The sequence below is a fragment of the Cheilinus undulatus genome, linkage group 24, assembly GCF_018320785.1.
Source record: "Cheilinus undulatus linkage group 24, ASM1832078v1, whole genome shotgun sequence".
NCBI lineage: Eukaryota > Metazoa > Chordata > Actinopteri > Labriformes > Labridae > Cheilinus > Cheilinus undulatus.
In genome coordinates, this window is record NC_054888.1 from 13,609,276 (window position 1) to 13,635,214 (window position 25,939).

Below are 25,939 nucleotides of genomic sequence, written 5' to 3' on the forward strand. Positions count from 1 at the left end.
ACTTTTGAATATTTTTAACCCATTGCAGAATGGTTTTACATGTTCATCTTAGAAAAAGATCTATCATTACACACAATTGTATATAATCAGTCACGTGTTATATTATATTGGCTCAAAACAAAAAACTAGGCTTATTATAACCACTGTATACAGCAAATTTAGATGTTAAATTACATACACCTTAACAAAAAAAACTGCTTTTTTTAAATTAAGCTATTAAAACATTTATATATATTCCGAGTTACTGCTATGAAATATCAACGTGTTAGTGATGTGGCCAGGAGTGGCGCTAAAACTAGCCATGCCTCTCTGCTCGACCGGTAAATGAAACCTAAAGATAGAACACCGCGCATGCGCACTGCTAATGTTGTCAGTCGGTGTCTGGTTTGTTATTTTGGGGGAGGACTGAGAAACAGCTGCACATGTCTCGGTAAAACTAGCGATTCTCTAACTCTGTTATAACCTGTAGGGATTTATTCTGTTAACAGTGCCATTTGTAACTGCTGCTTGTTTAAAAGTGCTAATTTTAGCTGTAGAGAGAGGCTGTTAATGTTAAAAAAGTCCCGCTTTTTAACTCACCTACGTTAGTTAATTCCCCCTCATACAGCAGCATTCATAGAGAAACATGCAACACCGAATGAAAGCTCTTTAAACTGTTGACATTCACAGGGTAATGGATACAGGTACACTTATTTGACGTTTTATTAGTACTAGCTTAATTGTAATTCTGAAAACACTGAACTTCATAGGCTTAGGTGTCCAGTATCCAATGGTAATAACATATTTAACAGATGAAGGAATAGAAGAAATTGAAGAAGGGTTAAAGATGTAAACATGTATGTTTAAACCTTGTGATTTGTGTTGTTCATATTTATGTTTTGATGTTGAATTTGGCGCTCTGTGTTCTTTTGTGTTGTACTGAATGCTCCAGCCTTGACTAAATCTTTTAATTTAAAGAGAAAAGGAGCAAGACCAAGCTATAAATGTTGCATAGTTATTTATTTTTTATCCCCATGAAGCTAGCAGTTACTGATAATTAGCAATGAGTAGAGAAGCTCCAGAATCTGTGGCTACAATAAATGTTTATCTGGAGTATCACACACTTGTGACCATATCTTATACCTTATCATATACTTTTAATAGTTAAGTTAAGTCAACTAAAACTACGCCTAAAAATGCTCTGAAATTTGTGAATTACTCCATACGCCAGTGTTTGGTGCGGTGCATTCTCACAGGATAAGTGAAGTCTGTGATAAACCCAAATTTAAAGACATTTCTGAAGGAACACACGAAGGTGCTGCATGGGTGCAGTAATGATAATACACAGTGGAGTTTTATTTCTAAAGTTCATACAAAAGTGCAGTGTTGTGCAAATTGTATTCTGCAGGTGACATTTCCTTCGAGTCCTATTCACACTGTTAACTAGAGTTTATAAAGGACAACAAAAAGTGTTTTTCCCTCCCTCTCTATATATTTAAATATATTTTAGATCTGTAGAAAGCTATGCATGACTGGTAAACAAGTGAAATATATCCACAAACTTCCATTACCCATTAAGGTCATGTAAGTCCCCTGTGTGTATCAGTGAAGAAGAAAGTCAAGCATCAGTCCTGTTAATATAGAAAGGGAGATGTCTGATGTTAAATATGAACCTCTCCTGTTACTTTTAACTGAAGAGAATAAGCCTATGTGGGTCAAAACTGTGCTAAAAATCTCTTACGCTGCCTCTGTTACTTTTTCGATCATAAAAAGGCGCCAAAAAAGCCACATGGATTGTAAAAAAACATAATTACCATCAGTATTACCTGTGGACATCTTTGCCCTGAAATTTGGGAGGTAATTCGCTCTGGAAATTTTACTCTGCAGATTACAGTTATGATTGATTTCATATGGGATTCAAAACACAGATGTCCTGCATGATTATTACAAATTATCTGAGGTCCCGGGGTAAAGGTGACGATATGCAACTGACCCTTCCCTTAGCCCCTCCCTCAAATGGCCATTGTCCAGGCCGAGGTTAGCAACCGTAACTATGCACAGGAGGCCTGACAAGATTTCAGCAGCCGCTAGTGCTAGCTACTTTCTTTGATTGTTATTTTTGATGTTTGATGGAACTCTGATAATAAACTCTGTCTCTCAGGTGAGTGTCCCGATGGAGGAGGTGTCTGACCAGGACCATGGAGGTGAAGAGGAACAGACAGCAATGCTGTGGTCCATCCAGGAGGCTTTTGAGAGGCAGACCTTGCAGATAGGAGCCTCAGCCTGCGGGGCCACAGCCGTGGTGGACGTGCTGAAAGCTCTTGGCGTGGATGTCACACCTGAGGAGGCAGACCGCTGTGTGCAAACACGACTGAGGAGGAACGAGTCCCCACTGCCGGACTACCTGCTGTCCCGGAGTGAAGCTGGTAATTGTCCCATACTTGTAGCAAAATGAAAATCTTGAGCTAATACTTTGATGCTCCTTGATAAGGTTTTAAATGAAGCTTATATCCCTGAAGGAAATTGAACCTTTGGTTGATTAACACCAAACTTCAGATCATTTGTCATCGCTGTTAATCCTTTAGAGTAAAACTGTTCTCTTAAGGTGACTGTAAAGCCTTAGTGAGAAAAGTTACAGGAAAAGAGTCACTCTTTCCGTAAGTATTCCTGCTGCTTTAAAGCATTCATTTAACTGGCTCTTATAACACCACAAACACTTGGCATGAGGTCCCATCTTCTTTCTCCAAACTGCTCTGTGACATTTCAAGTAATTGTATGCAAGTACATAAAAGATGGCTTTGTATAGGTGGTTTCTCTGCAGACAGAACTCTTCCTGGTATCACAGATGCCTGCAGAGACTATAACTTCCCCGCTGATTGAAGCTTTTGCTACATCTTGAACTCATAAGCACAGTTTCATGCCAGTGTGACAGCTGGCTGCACCGCCAACCAGGCAAATTCAAAGGCACCCTCTTGAATTAGACAAAGAGGTTTATGTCTCTCAAAGGAGCCACTGTAATTGACTTTTTCAGCTGTGTTACACAATTTTATACAATGACTTTTCAGGCATTTAACTCAAGCTGTCATCACTCAGAAAGAGGGTGTGAGTGGAGATGAAACAAAGCCTGTGGTTATTTATCTCATACACTACTTTTGGAGTTCAACTAAAGATTCTTTTGACATCTTTAAAGGGGCAACTCACGCTCAGCTCATCCGAGGAGCAGAGGAGGCCAGTAAAGGGAAAGTCCTGGGTCGCTTCTTTCACCTTCACCCTCACCGCCTGGTCAGACTCGTCCCCTGGCTTGCTAATTGGATGAGAAAAGGCGCCGTACCCATAGCCACTATGAACATGCAGCGGGCCGTACCTGAAGGCGAGGACGTGCCTGACGCTTGGCACCATCAGCTCATATTTGGCGCCGCACCGAATGCCATTTTCATGACCAATCCTTTAGATATGGGTGAGTGAAAACAATGAAAAAGAGCTTTTTCAGGAAAATTAAGCCTCTTGATTTGGATGTTTTCTCATTTTGTAATCAATTCCCTTCACCAGTAAGCGAAGGAGAGCTACACCAGAGGCTCTGCAGCGAATCTGTGCTTCTGATTCGCAGAGAAGACGTCCTGCAGCGACTCACGCCTGATTGCTGTCTGTCCAGCTTATCTGACCCCCGGTGGAAAACCCTAGACGTAGAAGGTAATTCATTTATTATGCTTTAAGTCATTCAAACTTTCCATCCAGCGCATCAACATTTTCAGTATTTCCTTTCATGTTCTCTATCCTGTTAGGTCAAGTGAAGCAGATGATTCTAGAAGAGGAAGAAGGAGAAGCCAAGCTAACACACATAACCATCCCTGCAGCGTACAGTTCAGGCGTCACACTTTTCGCTCTGCGACAATCAGAGTTAGGACAGGAACTCCTCAGCGCCCCTGAGCTGCCTTTGTTATTGCTGGACTGAGACTTAAGGACTCATTGTTGCTCAGGTCGACTTATACATCGTAAAATAACAAATAAAACACAAAAGAAGGACCTTTTTCTGTTTTGTTTTATGAGGCACATGTACATTTTAATAAGTAATGGTCGATAACCATTTCACAGCTTGATTTAAGCTGGTTTTAAATAATGAAAGGAAGCACCTTGGAACCCCTAGTAGGAGCTGAGAACGGTTGCTGGGGAGAAGGATGTCAACTTGCTTCATCGACTGCCATGACAACATGATCCCTGATGAGCAGAGGACAATGGATGGGTAGAAGGATACATTTATATGATATATTTACGGGTACTGAGAGAGGACTTGACTGTGTGCTTTTTATTTTCATGATTCCACATGTGCATACGCTTTCCTTGCATAGTGTAAGTTCATTAATAGGTCTTAATAATGAGAAGTAAGTTAATATTGAATATCCCAATACTGTTGCCTAACAGCAAAATGAAACGGCCTGCTGGGATATTTACTAAACAAGTTATGAAAGCCAATAAAATGTAATAGGGTACAACACATTCCCTGGAGTACACTGAAGTTAAAGTCATTTACTGATTTAGAACTGTAATCAGATAAGTATATTTACATAAAAGCTGAAAATTTACAGTAATACAGGTAAATTTTCTGTAGTCCAAATATCCCGTATCCTAAATGCATATCAAGACTTTGGGACAAAAGAAACTGCTTGAAATTTCCTTCACTCCTCAGTGAGTTACGGGCATTTTAATCATAGAAGAACCTCCCACGGTCAAGGGCTTACATCCATTACCTGTCGCAATTGACAAGCATGAACTAGCCTTTCAGAAATGTTTTTAGTCAAAGCTCCACTTTAAAGGTGACATATCTGATCAGATTACCTGTCTTGTTTTCAAATTGATGGTGATACCAATTATAGCCTGGAAACTAGGGCGATCGATTTGGGAAAATAGTCTAATCGCGTTTTTTTTCCTCCTGGTATTGCAATTGCAATTATTTCTTAAGTTCCTTATATTGTGTTTTTTTTTACCTACAAACACATGCAATAAATCATTCTATATTATAACCAACACAATATTAGATAAAACTAGAGCTGAAAAACTGAATTTTTTTTAATTGTGATGTTTTCGACTCATATTACAAATTGGACTGGAATTGATGTATTAAAGGGAATTGTAATTTTTATGTCGTTCTCCTATTTAATAAGAAAAACGAAGGATTTTGTGTAGACTATTCTAAAAAAATGGCGCTTGAACGATTGCATAATTATGTAATGCGTAACATCTCTGCTGCAAAAAGTTTTAAACTACTTTTTTGACACAAATTTCAGGTTAAAGAAATATTGCACCTTCTGCGATTTGAAAATTGCAGCAGGCCATATTGCGATTTAAACTGATTTTTGATTAATTGCCCAGCCCTACTGGAAACCAGTGGGTGCCAGTATCTTCCTTAAAGTGAATTCATTTCTTTTGGTTTGCTGTCAGTTTATCCAACCTAAAGTTGTTATTTTAGATTTTCATGTAGACATTCCTCCTAATAGCTGAATTTATTCAGATATTTGAAAAACCTTCATATTCTGATGAAACCGTTTTAATTTTATGAGTTGAATCCGTTGAGAAAACTTGCATTTGGTTTAAACTTTTCATTGGGCTTCTTTTGACCAGATTGTCCAAAACAACCCGTTGATGATGACAAAGGAGGCTGTTCTTTAGGTACTGGCGGTTCTGTTGCTCTTAAAACGGCTGTTTCATCGATTAACTACATTTCCCATGATGCACTCGGCAGTTACTCTCCGCGGAAGTTAAAACTTCCAAAAAAAAAAGTTGCTCCAGACCAGCCCAGGCAGCAGAAAAGGGTAAGAAACAAACAAAAGTACTCTTTCAAAACACCCGACTTAAACATAGACGACACTTTGAAGCTCAAATAGCTCTTTTAGCTAACTTTGCATCGCTTTTGTCAGCATTTAGCGCCGTTAGGAGCATCACGGTGATTTATTGGATACACGTGGTGTGTTCTGTGTTTGAGTGAGAGGAGATAACATACGTTACATCCCCGGTCAGTGTGCAGGCAGAGAGCAGAGGAGACACTTCAGACCGCTGTCCTGAACTGACTGGGCTCCGGCTAATTCCTGCTTCACACATCTACTAACATACAGGTGAGTGCTACTGAGGAGTCATGTGTTTATGCACGCGCTTATGTTGCCTAAAACTACCAGAATAGTCATAAATACTTGTTTTACCATGTCGAAGCAGATTACATGCATTTGACTTGTGCTTTAGTATCTGTAAATTTTGAATGAATTTGATGATACGTCTCTAAGATATTACCATACATGTTCATTTGAAGTTATGAACAGCACTATCCATGCTGTGGCATGTACAGTCATGCACGTGAGGTCATGTAAATCAGTGCTACTCAGATGGTGTAGCCTCAGGATCCACCATCATCGGCTCCTTAGTGAGATATTGTGATCCAAATCTAAAAGTATTCACTGGAAATGTCACAGTTTGGACCTAGGATGGAGAGAGGATAAAGGAACATGTTTAAAATAGCAACATCACAGCATCCCTGGAAGGATATACCTACATATGCATGCATTTTCCCCTCTGTTTTTCATGAAAACGTGCATTTTGGTTGTTCTTGGGAACAAATTAATGATAGATAAGTTAAAGCTTGAAGAAAACAACTCAAATAAACTTTTTATCATTGCAAAACAGTAAAATAAGTTATTTGAGTTTCTATCCACTTGGGGCTTTCATACTTAATAGATTTTTCCCCATTATTTGTTTCACAGGCACCCACTTTTCGGTCCTGACCCACCACTTGAGAACCACTCATCAAATACAGCATGCATTGACTTAAATACTTGAACAAGTTCTCTGACATTTTACCACATTTTCATTCGTTTTATAAGGAAAATCATTCTTGTAATTTCATTTATTCTGCCCATGTGTGTGACTGATATACTGGTGGAAAATATTAGCAAAATGTGCATGTCTGCCAATGCTAGTAATCGACTTTTTAGAGCCATGGCATGCAGATATTATCCCAGTTGTTATTCTTTATTACTTGAATGTGAAGCACATTGAGTAAAAGATTAGGCATGTAAATAAAGTTGACTTGCCGTGACCTACAGTTGCAGCATGGTGCAAAGTAGCATGGGAGCTCAGTATGAGACAAGTTACCACCCATTAAAAAAGTAGTATCGTTGACCCCATGCGTTTGATTTTCTCCCCTGACATGTGAGTCCCGTGACAGGAGTGATTCCAATCAAAGCCAGTGATTTATCTAATTGTGGAGCGTGTGCACCCACTGTGCAACACTCAGCCCTTTGTACTGCGTAAGGCTCTGTGCAGCTTTAAACAATGTATGTCTGCACATATAGATCTTCACTATAGCAAACAGCACAGTTGCACAATTTAGAGAGGTCAGGTCAGTGCAGATTGGCTGGGTTGAACTCTGATAGTTGAGTTTTGTTTGAGTTTATTGCTGTTAAAGTGCAAACAAATGTATTTTAGTTTCTATTCTGGCTGATTTTCTGTGAAATTGTGAACATTTTGGGATTTAAAGTGAGCCAAGTGAAGTCTTTTTTAAGTTTAGGAAGCTCAGGACAAGAGATGAAACTCCCACAACCACCAATAAGTCAAGAGTGTATCCCTTTGATTTGTGCATACAAATGGCTGCAAATGAGCAATTTTCAAGTATTTTTATCACCTGATATTTTGATAATCTTTGGAGATTTTTCATACAAAAAAAATGGAAAAATTGCTTCTTCTATCCTTCTGATTTTCATCAAAAACCCCTTGGGTTTTAAAGGGTAGGCTTGACCAAAGAGAGAATTTTCTCACCTTAGGATCTGGAAATTGCAATTTTCCCCAACTTTCTAAAATGTTAAAACTTTGAAGAATATGTTTTTATTTTCTTCTAGATCAAATCTTTGCACTCAGTAAAAAAGAACTGTTCTACCACACTGAGACGACAGTGAGCGTTTACTGTATCTCAGCCTGATTACTGCTTTGGTTTTCTATGCAAATGAGCCCCTGCTTGCAGCAGCTTCTGCCCGGTGACCATGCATTTAATTGTTGACTTGTGTTTCTGTTCCACTTGATTGAATCCGTGTTAGTGTGGCATTACCAGATAATATAAGACCCCAGGCTGCAGAAAAGGTCACCGCTCCTGCACAGCTTAGAAGTCTTTTCCTCATAGGTCAATCTCTGCATGCAATTACACGGTTTCTTTATGAACGCTTAAAGAGAAGGTTGTTCCGTCCACCGGCCTGAAAGGTGTGAATTGTTTTAATGCTAGAGTGTGATATCATATCATTAGGTTCAATGGCAGAGAAGGTGCTGGTGGTTGGCGGCGGAGGACGGGAGCACACGTTGGCCTGGAAGCTGGCCCAGTCGGAGCAGATTCAGCAGGTGCTGGTGGCCCCGGGGAACGCTGGGACAGCTAACTGTGGGAAGATCAGCAACTCTGGTAAAAAAAATACTAAAACATAGCCCAAATAACACATTTAGAAATACTGAATTACACTATGGGATAACAAAAATCTGTAGAAATGCCTTAAACACCGCAATGTTCATGACATTTATATTACTATAGCACAAGAGGTAAATCTGGGATAATGGCTTGCCTATTTTGGGTTCTTTTTCATTTTTTGAATCATGTTTTTTAAAACATTTAACGGATTACCAAACATGCCCAGCACTGGATGCATGCAGCTGAAGAAGGTAGCCCTCTTGCTCACCTTGTCTGTCTTCTTGCAGAGGTTTCAGTGAGTAATCACACCATCTTGGCTCAATTTTGCAAGGATCACAATGTGGGGCTCGTCGTGGTGGGACCTGAGGCGCCACTTGCAGCAGGTCAGGGAGATCAGTCTTATTAATTTATACATCAAAATTTTATTTCCTGTTTTTATAACTTAGTCTTATACTTTAAATTCCTCCAGGTATTGTCGATGACCTGTCTGCCGCCGGAGTGCCGTGTTTCGGCCCGTCTGCCAAAGCTGCTCAGTTGGAGGCCAGCAAAAGCTTTTCTAAAGCGTTCATGGAGCGTCATGGCATTCCTACAGCTCGCTACGGCTCCTTTACCGACCCTGAAGAGGCCTGCAAATACATTCGCACGTCAGTACAGCACAAATAGCACCGCTTGGGCTAATTTATTATCAAGTTACAACAAAAAAAAGCACTATAAAGCTAATTAAATCCCTGCTTTTATTGAGATGGAAACATTAATTTAATCAGTAAAGATTTGAAGTGGGAAAGTTTATTTTCAGAGCCATTAAACACTCAAAATTGGCAGCGTCATGCAAAATGAAATCATCAGAGAAGTTTTGTTTTCTCCAATATTTTCACGAGTTAATGACCAAAGATGTGATGGCTGCCTTCACATGAAAGAAGTCACAGAAAACAATCGTCTCTAAACTTTTAAAGACAAAGAGGAAACTCTTTGTACTCTGTGAAAGTCATTTCTTCTGGTCATATAAAGCCTCTGGAGCAGAACATCTGCCACACTCTGACAGCCTTCATCCATACACATCCCAGACAAACAATGCTGCTCGCTGCCGAAGTTAAATGGGCCACAAAAGACAAACATTTGATGCTCCGTGTCAGGCATTCACCATCTGTTCCAGATGTGTTTTTTTTCTCTGAATGGATGCTGAGTTTGTTTTATCGTTTTCGGGCTCTTCCAGGGCTGACTTCCCAGCGCTGGTGGTGAAGGCCAGCGGGCTGGCAGCGGGGAAAGGAGTCATTGTGGCCAAAAACCAGGACGAGGCCTGTCAGGCTGTGATGGACATCATGAAGGTGAGCGGATCCTTCGCCATTTTCACAAGCTATGAGGAGGAAGAAGAAATGTCTTTGTGTAGTCGGAGAAAAATGACTTCTTCATGATTGAGTCACACTTTCAAGCTTCAAATCTACGCCATAGCCATCTTTGTGGGTACTACATACTTGTATGTTGGTGTGCTTGGGTCTCTGTGTAATACTCAATCTGAAAAGTGTGTTGTGCAAAAGTGTTACATAAAGGAAGAAGGATACTTTTGAGCCCTAATGCAAACCTATGGCTTATGCTACAATGAAGAGTTGATGCAGAAATCAGACTTTTGTCTGTGTTTCAGGCTGAATCTGTGTTAAATTTCCCCCCATTAATCAGCAAATTTAAATCCAGCCTTTCTCTTTGGCTGACTGGATTTATTAAACTCTGCAGCAAATATTTGTAATTAATTTTCTGACTTTTATCTCAAATAGAAGAGAATTATCTTCCTGAAACACAGAAATTAGGCCAATTTGTTCAGCTCTGAAAGACTCTCCCCTTTTGTTTGTTTCACTGTGTTCAGGACCGAGCGTTTGGATCTGCGGGGGACACTGTGGTGGTTGAAGAGCTCTTAGAAGGAGAAGAAGTGTCTGTGAGTGTGGAAACCCTTGACAATATCGAGCAAACCTTTCCTTCAGGCTTTAAAAAAACTTCCTGCTAATCCCTCTTCGACTCTTTTCCAGTGTCTGTGCTTCAGTGACGGCTCCTCTGTGGCTCCGATGCCTCCGGCGCAGGATCACAAGCGGCTGCAGGATGGCGACCTCGGGCCAAACACCGGTGGCATGGGGGCCTACTGCCCCACCCCTCAGGTATGTATTTCCTCTTCCTTTCTGGTTTTCTCAGGATTAAAGTGGTCGTCTTTAATGTGCTTCCCTCTGCTCCTGACTCTGCTCTGGGTGTTGTGTAGGTGAGCCAGGAGCTGCTGCAGCAGATCAGAGAGACGGTGCTTCAGAAGACTGTGGATGGGATGAAGGAGGAGGGAGCTCCTTATGTGGGTAAGTGCACATAGATCGCCTTCATGTGGAGCCGGTCCAACTCTGATGTGATGTGTAACAAGCTACATACATGCTCTTAATGCACTTAGAGGAACTCTTCCTCTGACAGAGAGAAGGATATGTCCAGAGCTATAGATACAACTAAGACTATATACATGAATCTGTTTTAATATCATGTTTCCAAGGCCAAGATAATCTGATTTTAAACTATGAAACTAGACCACAGAATAAATGATCATATTTAAATTGGACATTGATCCCTCTGTCTTTGCTCTACTCCCTGGATATAAACAAGCACAATGTTTGTCTGTCTATAGAAAAGTTGTAGAAAACTCAAAATCACAGGTTTAAATTTGTCAATATCATTTTCTCGATGATAGGTGGTGCTGTGCTGTCACAGATACACCAGTGACTCTTGCGGCAGACGCTCAATAATCAGTAGCACCATATTTAAACTGCCCTACTCTTTGGATGTAAACAAGCACAGTGAACAGAGAGCATCTCACAGGAGAAAGGTTCCTGTAGTATTTTGAACTTTGGCTGGATAATTAATCACAAATTAGATTCGCAATATGGCCTGCTGCAATTTACAAATCACAGAAGCTGCAATATTTCTTTAACTTGAGGTTTGTCAAAATAACAGTTTGATACATTCATTTTTTGCAGCAGAGATTTCATGCACATTATGCAGTAATTCAAGTGTCATGTTTTTAATGGTTTGCAAGAATCCTCCTTTTTGTGTTTTATGTTTTGTTTTAGTCAAAATGAGCGACATAATCCCCTTCAATAAAGCAGTGGGTATCAAATTTGCAATAAGAGCAGATAGAACTAGTTTATTCTATCTAATACTGATGAAGCCTATCATTATTTCATAACCCCAACTGCAGTCAGCTTATAGCCAGCTTCACCTCCCCCACCCCAGCCGCCTCCTTTAGCTTAAAGCTTGTTGCACCCTCATATTCAGATTCATGCTTCTGTGGATTAATTGCTTCTAAAATAATTTTTGTTTTCAATGCACAATGCCATTTATGTATCAATCCATATGGGGGTTTCTAGCCATGCACTCCCTGAAAATTCAAAGACAGCTGCTTGAATAACCCAAGGAGCATCTTAGAGCAGAGCCTTCTCCGTCAAGTTAAAATGTGTATCCATTTTCCAATGAAACGGTTAAATATATGATGAGTGTTCCTGACTAGTTGTGGATTATGATATAGAATGATTTATTGCTTGAATTTGTTGAAAAATGCATAAGTTGAGGAACCTAATAAGAATCAGATATTAAATTGCAAAATTAGGGAAAAAAAACATGAACCGATTATGTTTGCAAATCGTTCAGCCCTATTTTGAACTACAGAAATACAGCTGAATTTTGTCTGTTTTGACTACCCATTGACAATTTGAGTACATTTAAAGCCTTTTTCAAAACCAAAGACAAGACTGAAACCAGAAAAATGGTAAAATATTCACATTTTAACAGATAATACTGAGTATTACATGTTAACTGGAGAGCTTCAGTGTTGCTGGTTGGTAGATTTTGCTACCGTTTAGACCGAGCTTTTCCTTTTTTTTTTTTTTTCTAAGCTTACTCTACCATGCAACATGCAAGACAGAGCAGTGCATCTGACAATAATTTGTCAGTAAATTTAGCCAAATTTTGCCTGCCTTGTTAGCGTTTTTTATCCTTAGACTAGTCTGCATTCAAATGTGTGTTCATCAGAGAAAGAAATAAGTCATTAGGAATATTCCTGGTATAAACCCACGTATCTGTAGTTGAGTAAAAAAAATATATTTTATATCTGTGTACATTAAAGAAGAAGAAGTAGCTTAATACTTTAGGACAGAGAAGTCATTCTCAGCTGTGCATGGTTGTTTAGGAAGTTTTACACCAGTAGTTCTCAGCTGGCCTCAGGACCCTCCGCCAACTCAAAAAAAAAAAAATCACACCAACTATCCAAAATTTTCAAGCTAGTTAGACTCATACATTAAATAAATACTTAATAGACTTTTTTAAAGACTATTTTTTTTTTTTTTTTTGAAAAATGTTTTTATTAAGTTTTGTAGCATAATCCACAATAAATGTACAAACATTATATTGTAAATTGTTTTCCTTTTTACATTAACAAACATTCTAACAAAAGAAAACATTCAACACCCACCCTCTTTCAACATAACATTAGATACTCTCTTTCAAATACCAGTTTGCAAGCAAAGAAATAAAAATATCTGTACTTGCATACACACATACATATTTGCCTTATATAAACCATAACATAAATCCTGCTCCATTCTCTCCGGGAAATTTCACCTTGATTCTCCAGCTATCCTACTCTCAGTCTCCTTCCTGCAGAAACTCTCCTATATCCCCGTTTTTCATAAATTTCTCAAATGGTTTCCATATTTCATTATAAATCTCAAGCTTATTTTTCAGGATATATGTTATTCTCTCCATTGACATACAATTTACCATACTTTTAATCCAAGCACCTAAAGTTGGTGCAGCGGTTTTCTTCCAATTGATAGCAATCATTCGTTTTGCCTGAAGTATAGAAAAGTCTACAAACCTACATTCTTTTCCCTTTAACTTGAGATTTGATGGATATAGATGCAACAGTATCATTTTAGGTTCTAATGGAATATTTACAGATAAAATGATCTTTATTTTATCTATGACTTCCCTCCAAAATGTTTGGATTTCCACACAATCCCAAATGCAATGTATAAATGTTCCTTGGAAATCTCTGCATTTGAAACAGATATCAGGTATATTATTATTATATTTATGTAACTTAACAGGAGTTATATAAGTCTGCATTAGCCAATTATATTGAAGAATTTTTAAATTGGTATTGGCAGTTTTTGTTTGAGCTTTTTCACATATCTTGTTCCATTCAGTATTTGTAATGTTCACATTCAGGTTTGACTTCCATGTCTCAAGTTTGGGTACTGAGGATTCATTCGAACCAGACATAAGCCTGCTATATATTAATGAGATCAAACCCTTGGTTTTGCAGTCCTTGATCATAAATTCTTCTAGGGCAGAAAGAGCTGGAATTGCCAATGATTGATTTTGCATAGAATATATGAAACTTCTCAATTGAAAGTATTTAAAGAAATGTTTCCTTGGGATATCATATGTTACAGATATATCCTCAAATGTCATTAAAACATTTTCTTTAAAAAGGTCAGACACTTTACTCAGTCCTTTTCTTGCCCATGTTTGGAATCCACCATCTTGCCTGCCTGGCTTGAATAAACTGTTCCCCCAAATTGGACTGAACTGAGACAGAGAATCACAAATACCCATGTATTTCCTAACCTCATACCATACATTTATCATATTGAGCACAATAGGATGAGTAGTATCAGCTCTTAGTTGTTTCAACTTTGCTGAATACATATACAAGTGTAATGGTATCTGAGTGGAACATGCTTCTATATCCATCCAAGCCGGAATGTTTTCTTTACAAAAATAAAACATTATCGTTCTCAACTGTACTGCCTGATAGTAGATGTAAAGGTTTGGACACTTCAACCCTCCACCATCAAATGGGAGATATAACAAGGACAGACGAATCCTAGGACATTTCTTATTCCATATAAACTTTGTGACGAGTGTTGTAAATTTTTCAAATATTCCTTCAGGTGGCGCCAGAGGGATATTTTGAAATAGATATAAAAATTTAGGTAATATATTCATTTTCAATACATTAATTTGCCCAATAAGGGATATTGGCAGAGGCATCCACCTGTCTATAGATTTAATTGTAGAGTCCATTAGATCTTCATAATTTGTTGATACTATTTTTTCCATCTGAGGGGATATTTTAATTCCCAAATAAGTAAAGCTGTTTGACATTTTAAAAGTAAACATGTAATGTCCAGGACCTTGTCTCTCATCTTCATTAAGCAACATAAGTAAGGATTTAGTTGTATTTACTTTATAACCAGAAATTTTACCAAATTTTCCTATTAATTCTAGAAGTCCTGGAATAGAGATGCTTAAATGTTTTAAAAACAAGATTACTTCATCCGCAAATAGAGCTATCCTGTGATCTCTGTTACCAATTTTTATTCCATTAATTTGCTTGCTGCCTCTCACTGCCAGTGCTAGTGGTTCTAGTGGTTCTATAGCTAAAATAAATAGAAGAGGTGACAAAGGTGATCCTTGAGGACAACCTCGTGTAATATTAAAAGGCTCTGATATAACTTCGTTTGTTAACACCTCAGCCATAGGGTTAAAATGTAATAATCTGACCCAATTACAGAAAGTATTCCCAAATCCAAAACGGTTTATAACCTCAAAAAGATAGGGCCATTCGACCCTATCAAAGGCTTTTTCTGCGTCCAGTGTTAAGAGTCCTGTGTCTCTTTCCCCTTTTTGATTATAAATGATATTAAGAACACGCCTTACGTTATGAAACCCTTGTCTTCCTTTTATGAACCCATTTTGATCATCCAACACAATACTTGGTAGCACACCTTCCATCCTCCTTGCCAGAATTTTACTGAGAATTTTTGTATCTGTGTTTATTAAGCTTATTGGACGCATGTTTTCACATTTATTATTAATTTTGCCGGGTTTTGGAAGCAATATAATTAAAGACTCTCTCAGTGTTTCTGGGAGACAGCCATTAACAAAAGATTCTAAGTACATCTCGTAAAGAGGCATTATCAGTTTATCCTTAAAATGTTTATATAAATCAATGGGAATGCCATCCGGACCTGCTGTTTTTCCAGCCTTCAATGCAGCTATTGCCTCTGATACCTCAACAATGCTTAGCTGTTTGTCTAAATTTCTTTTATTTTCCTCTGAAATTTTTGGAATGTTAAGTTCATCTAAAAAGTTGTCCTGTAGATTATTCCTATTGTTATATTCAGACGTGTATAATTTTGTATAAAAGTCTCTGAACTTGTTATTAATTTCCAAAGGATCAGTGATATTTTTACCATCGTTACCCTCTAAAGTATTTATTGCCCTCTCTGATTGTTGTTTTATGCGCCACGCAAGTAGCCTTCCTGGTTTTTCACCCTGATCGTAATAATTCTGTTTGAGCCTAATTAGATTTGCAGCTGCTTTTTCAGATGTCAAGTTATTGTATTTAGTTCTCATTATTAGTAGTTGTCTTGATTCTTCTTGAGTATTCTGTCCTTGCTGAAAAATTTTGTTCTCAAGTGTTCTAATTTCCATTTCTAAGCTTTTAAGTTCTTTGTGTGATTCTTTAGTTCTTCTGCTAGTATAACTAATAATCTGCCCTCTAAGAAATGCCTTAAAGGCTTCCCATCTAATTGTGGCAGAAGTTTGAGATAAATTAATCTCAAAATAGGTATCAATTTGCTCGCCTAAGAACTTTAAAAAATTGATGTCCTTCATCCATTTTATGTGAAATCTCCATTTTGTGGATTTACGAATCAACTTTGGGTCCACGAAGGTCATAGAAACCACAGCATGATCTGAAATAACTATGCTGTTATAGTGGCAGTCTTTGATAGTAGAAAGAAGTTCTGCTGACACCAAGAAGAAATCTATCCTAGAGTAACTCCTGTGGGTGCCGGAATAACAGGAATATTCCTTCTTTAAAGGATTTAGATGTCTCCATACATCAATAAGATTTAATTCTTTAATGAAATAATGTAAAGTTTTCCTAGATTTTGTATGAGTAATATCAATGCCACTAGATCTATCTTTTTTGGGTCCAAAACGCAATTAAAATCTCCTGCAATGATGTGTTTACCTGGCATTGTGGAAATTCTTAAAAATAAATTGTTGTAAAACTTGTCATTATCATTGTTAGGTCCATATATGTTTATTAAATTGAGCTGTGTGTTAAACAGGTAACCTTGAACTATTAAAAATCTGCCATTGGAGTCTTCTATGATTTTGCTTATTTGTATTGGAATAGATTTGTGAATTAAAATCAATACACCCCTTGAATTTGTTGAATAAGAAGATGAGAAGACCTGTCCCAACCACCTTCGTTTGATTTTTAAAGTTTCACTGGTTAACAGGTGCGTTTCTTGTAAGAACACAATCCTAGCATTTAAAGACTATTTTTAATACTAGACACACATCCATGACCCACTGAAAACAGCTCTATGGCCACTTTTGGGTCCTGACCCGCCAGTAGAGAACCAGTCCTTTATAAAAACACTAAAACACACACAACCCTCTACAAACTACATTGTTAATCAGTGTTACAATCTCGTTATACAGAATTTAATCACAAAGACACAAAGAGGGCCAAGAGATGTTGCTTTATTGAAAATAGTTCAGCGTCAACAAAAAAATCAAGAAAGTGAAAGTGTCTGGGGATACTGGCTAAAAAACAGAAGATCAAAAGATAACCAAAATAAACTAAGAGAAGGAAAAAAGAGACTTCCGACATTCTCTGATAAAATGCACTGAGGTGTTCGCAGGCAGAGGTACCATTTATGTCTGTGCAGGGACTTTGCAGCTGCAGCTATGAAACAGTTTGTGATGACTTAATTAAAACTGGTGTAATGTAATTTTAAATCAAATTTACAAGTGACAAAAAAATTGCATGTGCAAAAAATGCAGTATCTTCTGTAAAATAATAGCTTTCTCTGCACATTGTGTTCTTTAAAGATAAGAGGAAACGTGTATTTATCACCAAAGAAACAGAAATGTGTCAGATACAATCCTGTTTCTGTTCTGTTTGCTGAGTTTCTTTTTCAGATTTATGAACTTTTGTATGTGTCTCTCGTGTTGCAGGCGTCCTGTATGCTGGCCTGATGTTGACGAAGCAGGGGCCCAAAGTCCTCGAGTTCAACTGTCGCTTTGGAGACCCTGAGTGTCAGGTGAGCTCTACTTCCTCCTCCATCCTTTATCGCAAAGCTGAGTGAGCTACCCAGAAATAATTGTCTCATATTGGACTCTGGTGCTTCATCCACCTTTCCTTCCATCCTTAGACCCCACCCTCTTGTCTTGGAGTGCATGTGTGAAGATAATCACATTAAATAGCTGTTGTCACTCTCAGGTGCTGCTTCCACTCCTGAAGAGCGACCTGTATGAAGTCCTCCTGAACACCTTGAATGGTAAACTGGCCTCCAGCGCCCCCGTGTGGCACCAGGACAGCTCTGCAGTCACTGTGGTGATGGCCAGTGAAGGATACCCCGGCTCCTATAAGAAAGGAGTATCAATTACAGGTGCACATCTGCATTTTATTTATAGCTTATCTATTATTTAGTTATACTTTTAATAAATATAAAATAAATAGAGCAAACTCAGTGAAATATTTGTCATGACTACAGAAATGTTTTTAAGTGGTGTTAAACATCTTAATGAAAGCTTAAAATCACATTGAAGAAGCTCTTTGCTCTTTGAGTTGAAGTTGGTTCTGATCGTCTGACCTTCTGTTTGGACCCTCAGGTTTGTCCCAGGTTCAGGAGTCCGGGCTGCAGGTTTTCCACGCTGGTACCGCCCTGAAAGACGGAGGCGTGGTCTCCAGCGGCGGGCGCGTCCTCACCGTCACCGCTGTCAGACCGTCTCTGGAGGCGGCGCTGCAGGCAGCCAATCAGGGCGTGGCAGCCATCGGCTTCCCAGGCGCCGTCTACCGCCGGGACATCGGCCACCGGGCCATCGCCCACCTGAACAAACAGAGGTGTGTTTGAGAGTCACACATGCTGAAAACAAAGCACTACAACATTCCTGCTCTCGTTTTGTACTGAACATTTCTGTTTTTGTACGTTTTTTTCTAAGATGTATTTCCTGTTTATAAATAAAAGCTCTTCACTTTGGATGTTCCTGTGTCTTTGTTTTTCTTTAAATCACAAGCAGATTCATGTTTTAGACTTTAAAGCCTCCATCATTAGCAGTAGACGGGCCTGATTTCACTCTGTGTCTCTGACAGAGGTCTCACCTATAAGGACAGCGGGGTGGACATCGCCGCCGGCAACAAGCTGGTGGACATGATCAAACCTCTGGCCAAGGCGACATCTAGAGCCGGTAATTTCTCTCATGGATTAATAAGAAGAAGCAGCATCCAGGGACAGATGCAGTTCATGTTGTTTTCACAGCTCTGAGTCATCAGAGACTGAAGACTTTCTCTCATTAAGACACAAATTGCTCTGTTTTCAGTAAATGGTGTCATTTGTATCGTTGCTATTAGAGATTCTAAATATAGAAATGAAAGATTAAAGCAGGAACATTTCAGTAATAGCTGTTTTCCCTTCATTAGGGTGTAATGCTGAGCTGGGAGGCTTTGCTGGGCTCTTCGACCTGAAGGCTGCGGGATTTGTCGACCCGATCCTCGTATCAGGGACGGATGGAGTCGGGACCAAACTGAAGGTGATAAACAACTTTATAGTTACAAAGATTTTAAAATTAATTGGTTTTAATATTTCATTTTTTAGAATCAAAATCTGTTTCATTGCCAGATCTGTACAACACAAGACAAAATGCAAATGCAGATCCTTAAAGTCTTAGATTTGATTTTTGAAATTTAAGCCCATAGAAAGTTTTTAGTTGCACTTTTGAAATTTAAGCCCTAAAAATGTCTTAAATTGGACTTTTAATATAAGGTTATACAAAGTTTTTAGTTTTGAGGCCATAAAATGTCTAAACTAGTCTTAAATTTGACCTTTAAAATCAGAGGCCTTAAAAAGTCTTAAAAGGTATCAACTTTTGAAAGTTAAGGCAATAAAAGTCTTAAATTTTACTTTTGAAATTTAAGGCCTTGCTGCTGCTGGCAAGGCTTGACCTCCTTCATAGCTTAAGCCTGTTGCACCCTCATATTGCGCTTCATGCTACTCTCTATTGCTTTTGAACTAATTTTATTGTGTTCAGTACCCATTGTCATTAATGATTCTGTCTTATAGTATTGTTATTATATATTCTATATTGGAATTTCCCCCTGTAGGACTAATAAAGGAATATCTTATCTATTTGGGGGTTTCTAGCTGTGCGTTCCCTGGAAAGTCAAAGCATGCTGCTTGACTAACCCAGGGAGCATCTTTTGAGCAGAGCCTTCTCTGACATGTAAAACTATAAATCCATTTTGCAACAAAAGGGTAAAATGTCTGAGTGTTCCTGACTGAAGGAATCTGATGAGCCTCCTCTCTAGATATGCCCACACTATCATCCAGGGAGGCAAATCTGGCTTAAAAAATCATGTGTTGTGTGCGTGTGTCAAAACAGTTTCTCACAAAGTTGGAGCAGAAAAAGAAGATTTTCTTTTACAACCAGTTGAACTTTACTTCAGATCGCCCAGGCATGTGGACAGCATGGTGGTCTCGGTCAGGATCTGGTGGCCATGTGTGTGAACGACGTGCTGGCTCAGGGTGCAGAGCCGCTCTTCTTCCTGGACTACTTCTCCTGCGGCCGCCTGGACGTGGACGTAGCTGCCTCGGTGGTCGGTGGCATCGCCAAGGCCTGTGAGATGGCCGGCTGTGCTCTGCTGGGTGAGAGAGGAGGCGCTCTATTTGAGGATTCACCTGAACGCTCCCTTCTCGTTGGGTTTATTTTATGTCTCTGTCTGTGTGCTCAGGCGGTGAGACGGCAGAGATGCCGGGCGTCTACGCTCCTGGAGAGTACGACCTGGCCGGGTTCTGTGTGGGAGCGGTGGAGAGAGGAGCTCTGCTGCCTCGGCTGGGGGACATAGCTGAGGGGGACATTCTGATCGGGTTGGCGTCCTCTGGGGTCCACAGTAACGGCTTTAGTCTGGTGCGTAAAGTTTTGGAGAGAGCTGGCCTCAGCTACAGCTCCCCTGCTCCTTTTGGAAAGACGGGACAGACTGTGGGTGAGTAAATGTTGAGCGAGTATTTCTAAGGGAAGAATCAAAAACCTTTTTTCCGTTCTTTGATTTTACTTCACTCTTTACCATCCTTTGTCCTGGAAAAGCTTCTCTGATAAACTTCTTTCACTTTAACCCTTGTTGCTCTTACCATCTGACCCCATCTCTTCTCCCAGGCGAGGTTTTGCTGACTCCCACAAAGATCTACAGTCGTCTGCTGCTGCCAATCCTCTGCAGCGGAGCCGTCAAAGCGTACGCCCACATCACAGGAGGAGGGCTGCTGGAGAACATCCCGCGGGTGCTGCCCTCTGAGCTGGCTGTCGATTTAGGTGAGATGAAAGCACGCACACTTTCCGTTCTCTGATTCAGCACAAGCTGGGAAAATGTTGATGTCAACAGTCTGCAGAGTTGGTTTGCCTCTTCATCTACATAATTCTTTATTTTTATGGGGTTAGCATTATTTTCTATGCTGATGCATTTAATTCTGTGACCTTCACTGTGTGCTTGTTTTTAGCTCTTTCTTGTTGATATTTATACTCTTCGTGACTCAGATGCATCTCGGTGGAGCATCCCCACTGTGTTTTCGTGGCTCCATAAGGAAGGAGCGCTGAGTGAGGACGAGATGGCTCGCACTTTCAACTGCGGCCTGGGAGCGGTGCTGGTGGTCTCTCCTTTGGATGCTCAGAGGGTCTTACGTCAGCTCCAAGCACAGGAGGAGGCCTGGATCGTGGGCTCACTGGCACATAAGCAGCCAGGTTAGACTCAGAAATATTGAATACACATCATAAACGGCATTATTCAACATTCATGGATGTAAATGTTTGCTTTTGCAGGTGCAGAGTCCGTGGTGGTACGCAACCTGAAACACAGCCTGCTGAACGGAGGAGCTACGTCATGTGAAGAGCTAACTGTGGGGCAGAATAATGGTGACAGCTGCAAGCCACAGAAGAAGACACGAGTAGGAGTTCTTATCTCGGGCACAGGTGTGTACAAAACTCCTGGAAAGTGCCAGAAAATGTCAAGGTGATCAGCACGTGTGAAAGCTGCAAATGGAGGATTTTTCTCCTGAGTTTACAGGTTTTTTGGCCATTTTTGCTCGAAGTCAGAGTGAGCAAGTGAAAGGATGCTTGAAATGTTCTGGAAAATGACTGGCAGGAAAACATTTTTGAAAAAAAATCAAGAAAAAAAGACAATCTGAAAAAATCAAATAAAATTATGAAAAAAAGGAAAAAATGTCCCAAAAAATATGAAAAATAATGATGAAAAAAAATTCCCCCCAAAAATGGGGGGAAGTTTTTTGAAAATATTTTTAAAAATGAAAATCATGAAAAAAGTGAAAAAATAAAATAAAAGATGAAACAAGACTAGGTTAAAACCTTGTATATGTCTGATATTAACCATCTGGGGTGCCTTTTGAAATGCCTGGCTGAATTGTGTGCTCTGCCAGATTGATTTCTTTATTTGTTGTTGACACTACAAGAAGGTCATTCATAGCCCTCATGTAAAGGCAAATCTCAGTCATTACTGCATATGTGGCTGTTTCTTATCTGCCATGTATCATGACATGCGTCCTGGGAAGCTTCCTGTTTTTTGGGACATTCCGAATTTTTTCCTGGACAGGTTTTCCTGAATTTTCCAGAATCGTTCAGAAAGATGTGTGCAAAGGGGGCTTTCTTTTGAAATTAAAGTTTGAAGGATTGTTTTGAGATAACAGAAAGAATTTTTTGGACAAAATTTACATAAATAAACACTCATGTCTGCAGTAAAATATTAACTGAGGTTAGATTAACTCGCAGGTGTTGATTAGTTTGTTGATATTCTAAGAGTGGATTATATTTTTATTTAAGGAGCTTTAGATTAAAATTTTAATGTTTTATGTACAGTGTTTTTTTTGTATTTTAAATCTAGTCATGGCTATCAAAACTTTTTTTTACAGTTTTAAAGGCTCTTAACCATTTAAAAAACCTTTTTTTTTTATCATTGTTCTATTGTATTTTATTAATTGAAATGTTTTTTGTTTCATTAATTCATTCTTTGAATTTTTTGTCCTATATCTTATTATTATTTTGTTTAAATATCTTTATCTAGGCTTTAACATTGAGATCAGTCCCTATATAGCAGCCAGTCACAAGGGGCGAAATATTCCAGTTGACTATTTCTCTGGCTGTTATGTTGTCTATCAATGAGTTTGTTGCTAATATGGGAAGATGTTGGGGGCCTGATGTGGCCCCCGGGCCTCCAGTTGATTATCACTTTCTGAAATAAAGTTTAATTAACTGACTGATTGATTGAAAATTGTTCTGTTTCTCTAGGCACCAACCTGCAGGCGCTGATAGAGCAGGCTAAATGTCCGTCCAGCTCTGCAGAGATCGTGGTCGTCATCTCCAACAGACCGGGAGTTCAGGGCCTGAAGAGAGCGTCTCTGGCTGGCATTCAGACACGGGTAAAATATAACCATGGATCACAACACTCAATTTTATGGTGCAAAATGGTACAATGATGCAACATAATCTAGAATGATGACAAAGTGGAGCCAAGTTTTACATTCATACAACTTTTAATCAAAAGTTTATGAAAATGTTTTCCAAGTGCAAAACAAAAAAAAGTACATTTCTCCTTGTTAAAGGTAAAACTGTCTGGAATCAGCTCAGCACCAATAATGTGTCATGATAAATGAATAGAGGATTAAATGTGGCAGAAACTATCAAATTTGGGTGTTTATGGCCTAAAACAATTTTGCCTTATACCGTTTTTAAAATTTATAGTTTATTAAATAAGAAATTTTAGTCCTGGTGCAGTCTATGAAGAAATCTCATGCCTCTTATTTTTGACTGCTCATCTTGCAAAACGTGGTCTTCATATCTCTCAGTTCAGGTATCAAAAAGACTTTATTTTGATCTTTTAAAAGCTTGTAGGAACCCTGATTTGAGTATTGTCTTGTACTCTATACTTGACTTTAATGTCCAGGCAAGATTCGTAAGATTAAGTCAAGACTGAATGGTGTTGTTTGCCTCCTCACAAGGTTGTTGACCACAAACTGTACGGGAGCCGAGCAGAGTTTGACGGCACCATCGATCGCGTGCTGGAAGAATTCAACGTGGAGCTCGTGTGCCTGGCCGGATTCATGAGAATCCTCACAGGAACTTTTGTCAAGAAATGGAATGGTATGTAATTTAATTGTCTACATTTTTAAAGTAACGTGATTGTAAACCTGAAGGACAGCTGTCAGTTTGTGCCTTTGTTTTTCGCTGTTACAGGAAAGTTACTGAACATCCATCCGTCCCTGCTGCCCTCATTCAAAGGCGTGAACGCCCAGAAACAGGCTCTGCAGGCTGGAGTGAGGGTCGCAGGCTGCACGGTGCACTTTGTAGCAGTAAGTGTGACGTTATTAATACAACACTTGATATTTTTTGTTGTCACACAGCTGATGCGTTTGTTGTCCATCCGTGTTCAGGAAGAGGTAGATGCTGGGGCCATCATCGTGCAGGAGGCGGTGCCCGTGATGGTCGGGGACACGGAGGAGAGTCTGTCAGACAGAATCAGGGAGGCAGAGCATCGAGCATTCCCTGCTGCTCTGGAGCTGGTGGCCAGCCGAGCGGTCAGACTAGCAGAGGATGGACACATCGTGTGGAAGTCAAACACACAGAATTAAAAAAAAAAGGCTCAATGGCCATTAATTTCACTTGTCTAGCATCTTAATCCTGTAAAACTGGTTTGATAACACAAAAATACACTAAAAAACTGGATGAATAGAAAACACATTAAAACTTAAGAACTGAAGCCAAGATATGATCCTTTTAGTGTTAATAAATGCAAGTTGGCCTTAAATTCTAAGATTTGTGAAACAAAACTACATTCCATTGTCACCTTTTTAGAAATGGTAGCTGCACTGGAACAAGTCTGTAAAGAACGAGTTCAATTTATCATGCTGTCCTGTTAAATGTCTGATGAATGTCAAACTGTTACTGTTCCATTAAACCTGCCTGCATACATATGTTTTGTTTAATTATTATCGTTCATTGGTAGATAAAGACATATTATTTTTCCCATTAATCCTGTATTAAGAACTCAATTACAAATCTCATGGTTTTATCTTTTGTTGGTTTATTTAACATTTCGCTAATACTAAATATTTCTTCATTTTCCTCTATCACTTTTTTAAATCTCCATGATCCATAAAAATATGTTTTTGCTTCTGTTTTACCAAGTTTTTTGTAATTAATACATTTTCTGACTTGAGTGCTTTCTTAGCATATTTATCAGCAAGTTCATTTCCATGTAGCTCAACATCCAAATTTAACACATAATGTCATATTCACAATCTTTCATTGATATTTCACAAATACGCTCTTGTCTCCCATGAGTTAAATGACTGCAAACTTTCTAGAGCTGAAAGAGAATCTGTACATATTAATATCCAGAGTGGCTGGATATCTACCTACTGTAGTGCCACGATTATTGCTATAAGTTCTACTTAAATACTGATAGATGATCAGTTATTTCTGTGACTTCCTTGATTCCTAATTCAGGTATGACATATACTGCTGACAGACGACCTGTCTCTGTATTCTTTGATCCATCTGTAAATATTTGTGTGTACCCATAATATTTATATATGTGCAATGTTGCTACTGACCCACTTTTCCCCTCCTCTATATCAAAATTTGACAAAAAAACGTCATGCGATAGCATGTCGTCGCAAAATCGGTCATGAAAAATAAATTATTATACTATGTCAAAATTTTGACAGAAAACATCATGCTATAGCATGTCACAAAACTGGTCATGAAAAACATCATATTATACCATGTCAAATTTTGACAAAAAAAAATCATGCTATAGCATGTCACAAAACTGGTCATGAAAAACATCATATTATACTATGTCAAAATTTGACAGAAAATGTCATACTATAGCATGTCGTCACAAAATTGGTCATAAAAAAAAATCATATTATCATATTATCAATCAAATTATACTAAGTCAAATTTTGACAAAAAACATCATGCCATAGCATGTCACAAAACTGGTCATGAAAAACATCATATTATACTATGTCGAAATTTGACAAAAAACGTCATGCTATACCATGTCATCACAAAATGGGTCATGAACAACAATATATTATGCTGTTAAAATGTGACAAAAAGTGTCATGCTATAGCATGGCATCCTAAAATTAGCCATGAAAAACATCATATTATGCTGTCAAGATTTGACAAAACACATCATGCTATAGCATGTCGTCACAAAATGGGTCATGAAAAACATCATATTATACTATGTCAAAATTTGACAAAAAATGTCATGGTATAGCATCTCGTCACAAAATTGGTCATGAAAAACATCATATTATACTATGTCAAAATTTGACAAAACACGTAATGTTGTAACATGTTGTCTCGAAATTGGTCATGAAATACATCATATTATACTGTCAACATGTGACAA

General features: G+C 38.7%; 2 protein-coding genes across 3 annotated transcripts; both read left to right on the forward strand.

The window, feature by feature from the left end:
* Nucleotides 1-340: 340 nt before the first annotated feature.
* LOC121506295 lies at nucleotides 341-4,002 on the forward strand. The gene is made up of 5 exons (XM_041782038.1): nucleotides 341-430; nucleotides 2,141-2,405; nucleotides 3,170-3,436; nucleotides 3,529-3,669; nucleotides 3,762-4,002. Exons 2-5 carry the CDS (start codon nucleotides 2,153-2,155, stop codon nucleotides 3,929-3,931), a joined length of 831 nt encoding a protein of 276 aa, XP_041637972.1. The 5' UTR covers nucleotides 341-430; nucleotides 2,141-2,152; the 3' UTR covers nucleotides 3,932-4,002.
* A 1,704-nt stretch (nucleotides 4,003-5,706) lies between these two features.
* gart (phosphoribosylglycinamide formyltransferase) lies at nucleotides 5,707-24,481 on the forward strand. Of its 2 annotated transcripts, none has more exons than XM_041782262.1 (23): nucleotides 5,707-5,786; nucleotides 5,992-6,086; nucleotides 8,258-8,407; nucleotides 8,698-8,793; nucleotides 8,880-9,054; nucleotides 9,624-9,735; nucleotides 10,269-10,337; nucleotides 10,429-10,554; nucleotides 10,653-10,740; nucleotides 17,471-17,556; nucleotides 17,736-17,904; nucleotides 18,128-18,359; nucleotides 18,609-18,703; nucleotides 18,936-19,045; nucleotides 19,959-20,157; nucleotides 20,244-20,495; nucleotides 20,666-20,818; nucleotides 21,041-21,244; nucleotides 21,323-21,472; nucleotides 22,802-22,932; nucleotides 23,512-23,653; nucleotides 23,747-23,862; nucleotides 23,944-24,481. In XM_041782262.1, the coding sequence occupies exons 3-23, from the start codon at nucleotides 8,263-8,265 to the stop codon at nucleotides 24,139-24,141; spliced, it is 3,048 nt and encodes a 1,015-aa protein (XP_041638196.1). In that variant the 5' UTR covers nucleotides 5,707-5,786; nucleotides 5,992-6,086; nucleotides 8,258-8,262; the 3' UTR covers nucleotides 24,142-24,481. The 2 variants fall into 2 exon arrangements, with proteins under 2 accessions (XP_041638196.1, XP_041638197.1); XM_041782263.1 differs by having other exon boundaries at nucleotides 5,755-5,786; nucleotides 5,892-6,086.
* Nucleotides 24,482-25,939: the final 1,458 nt, after the last annotated feature.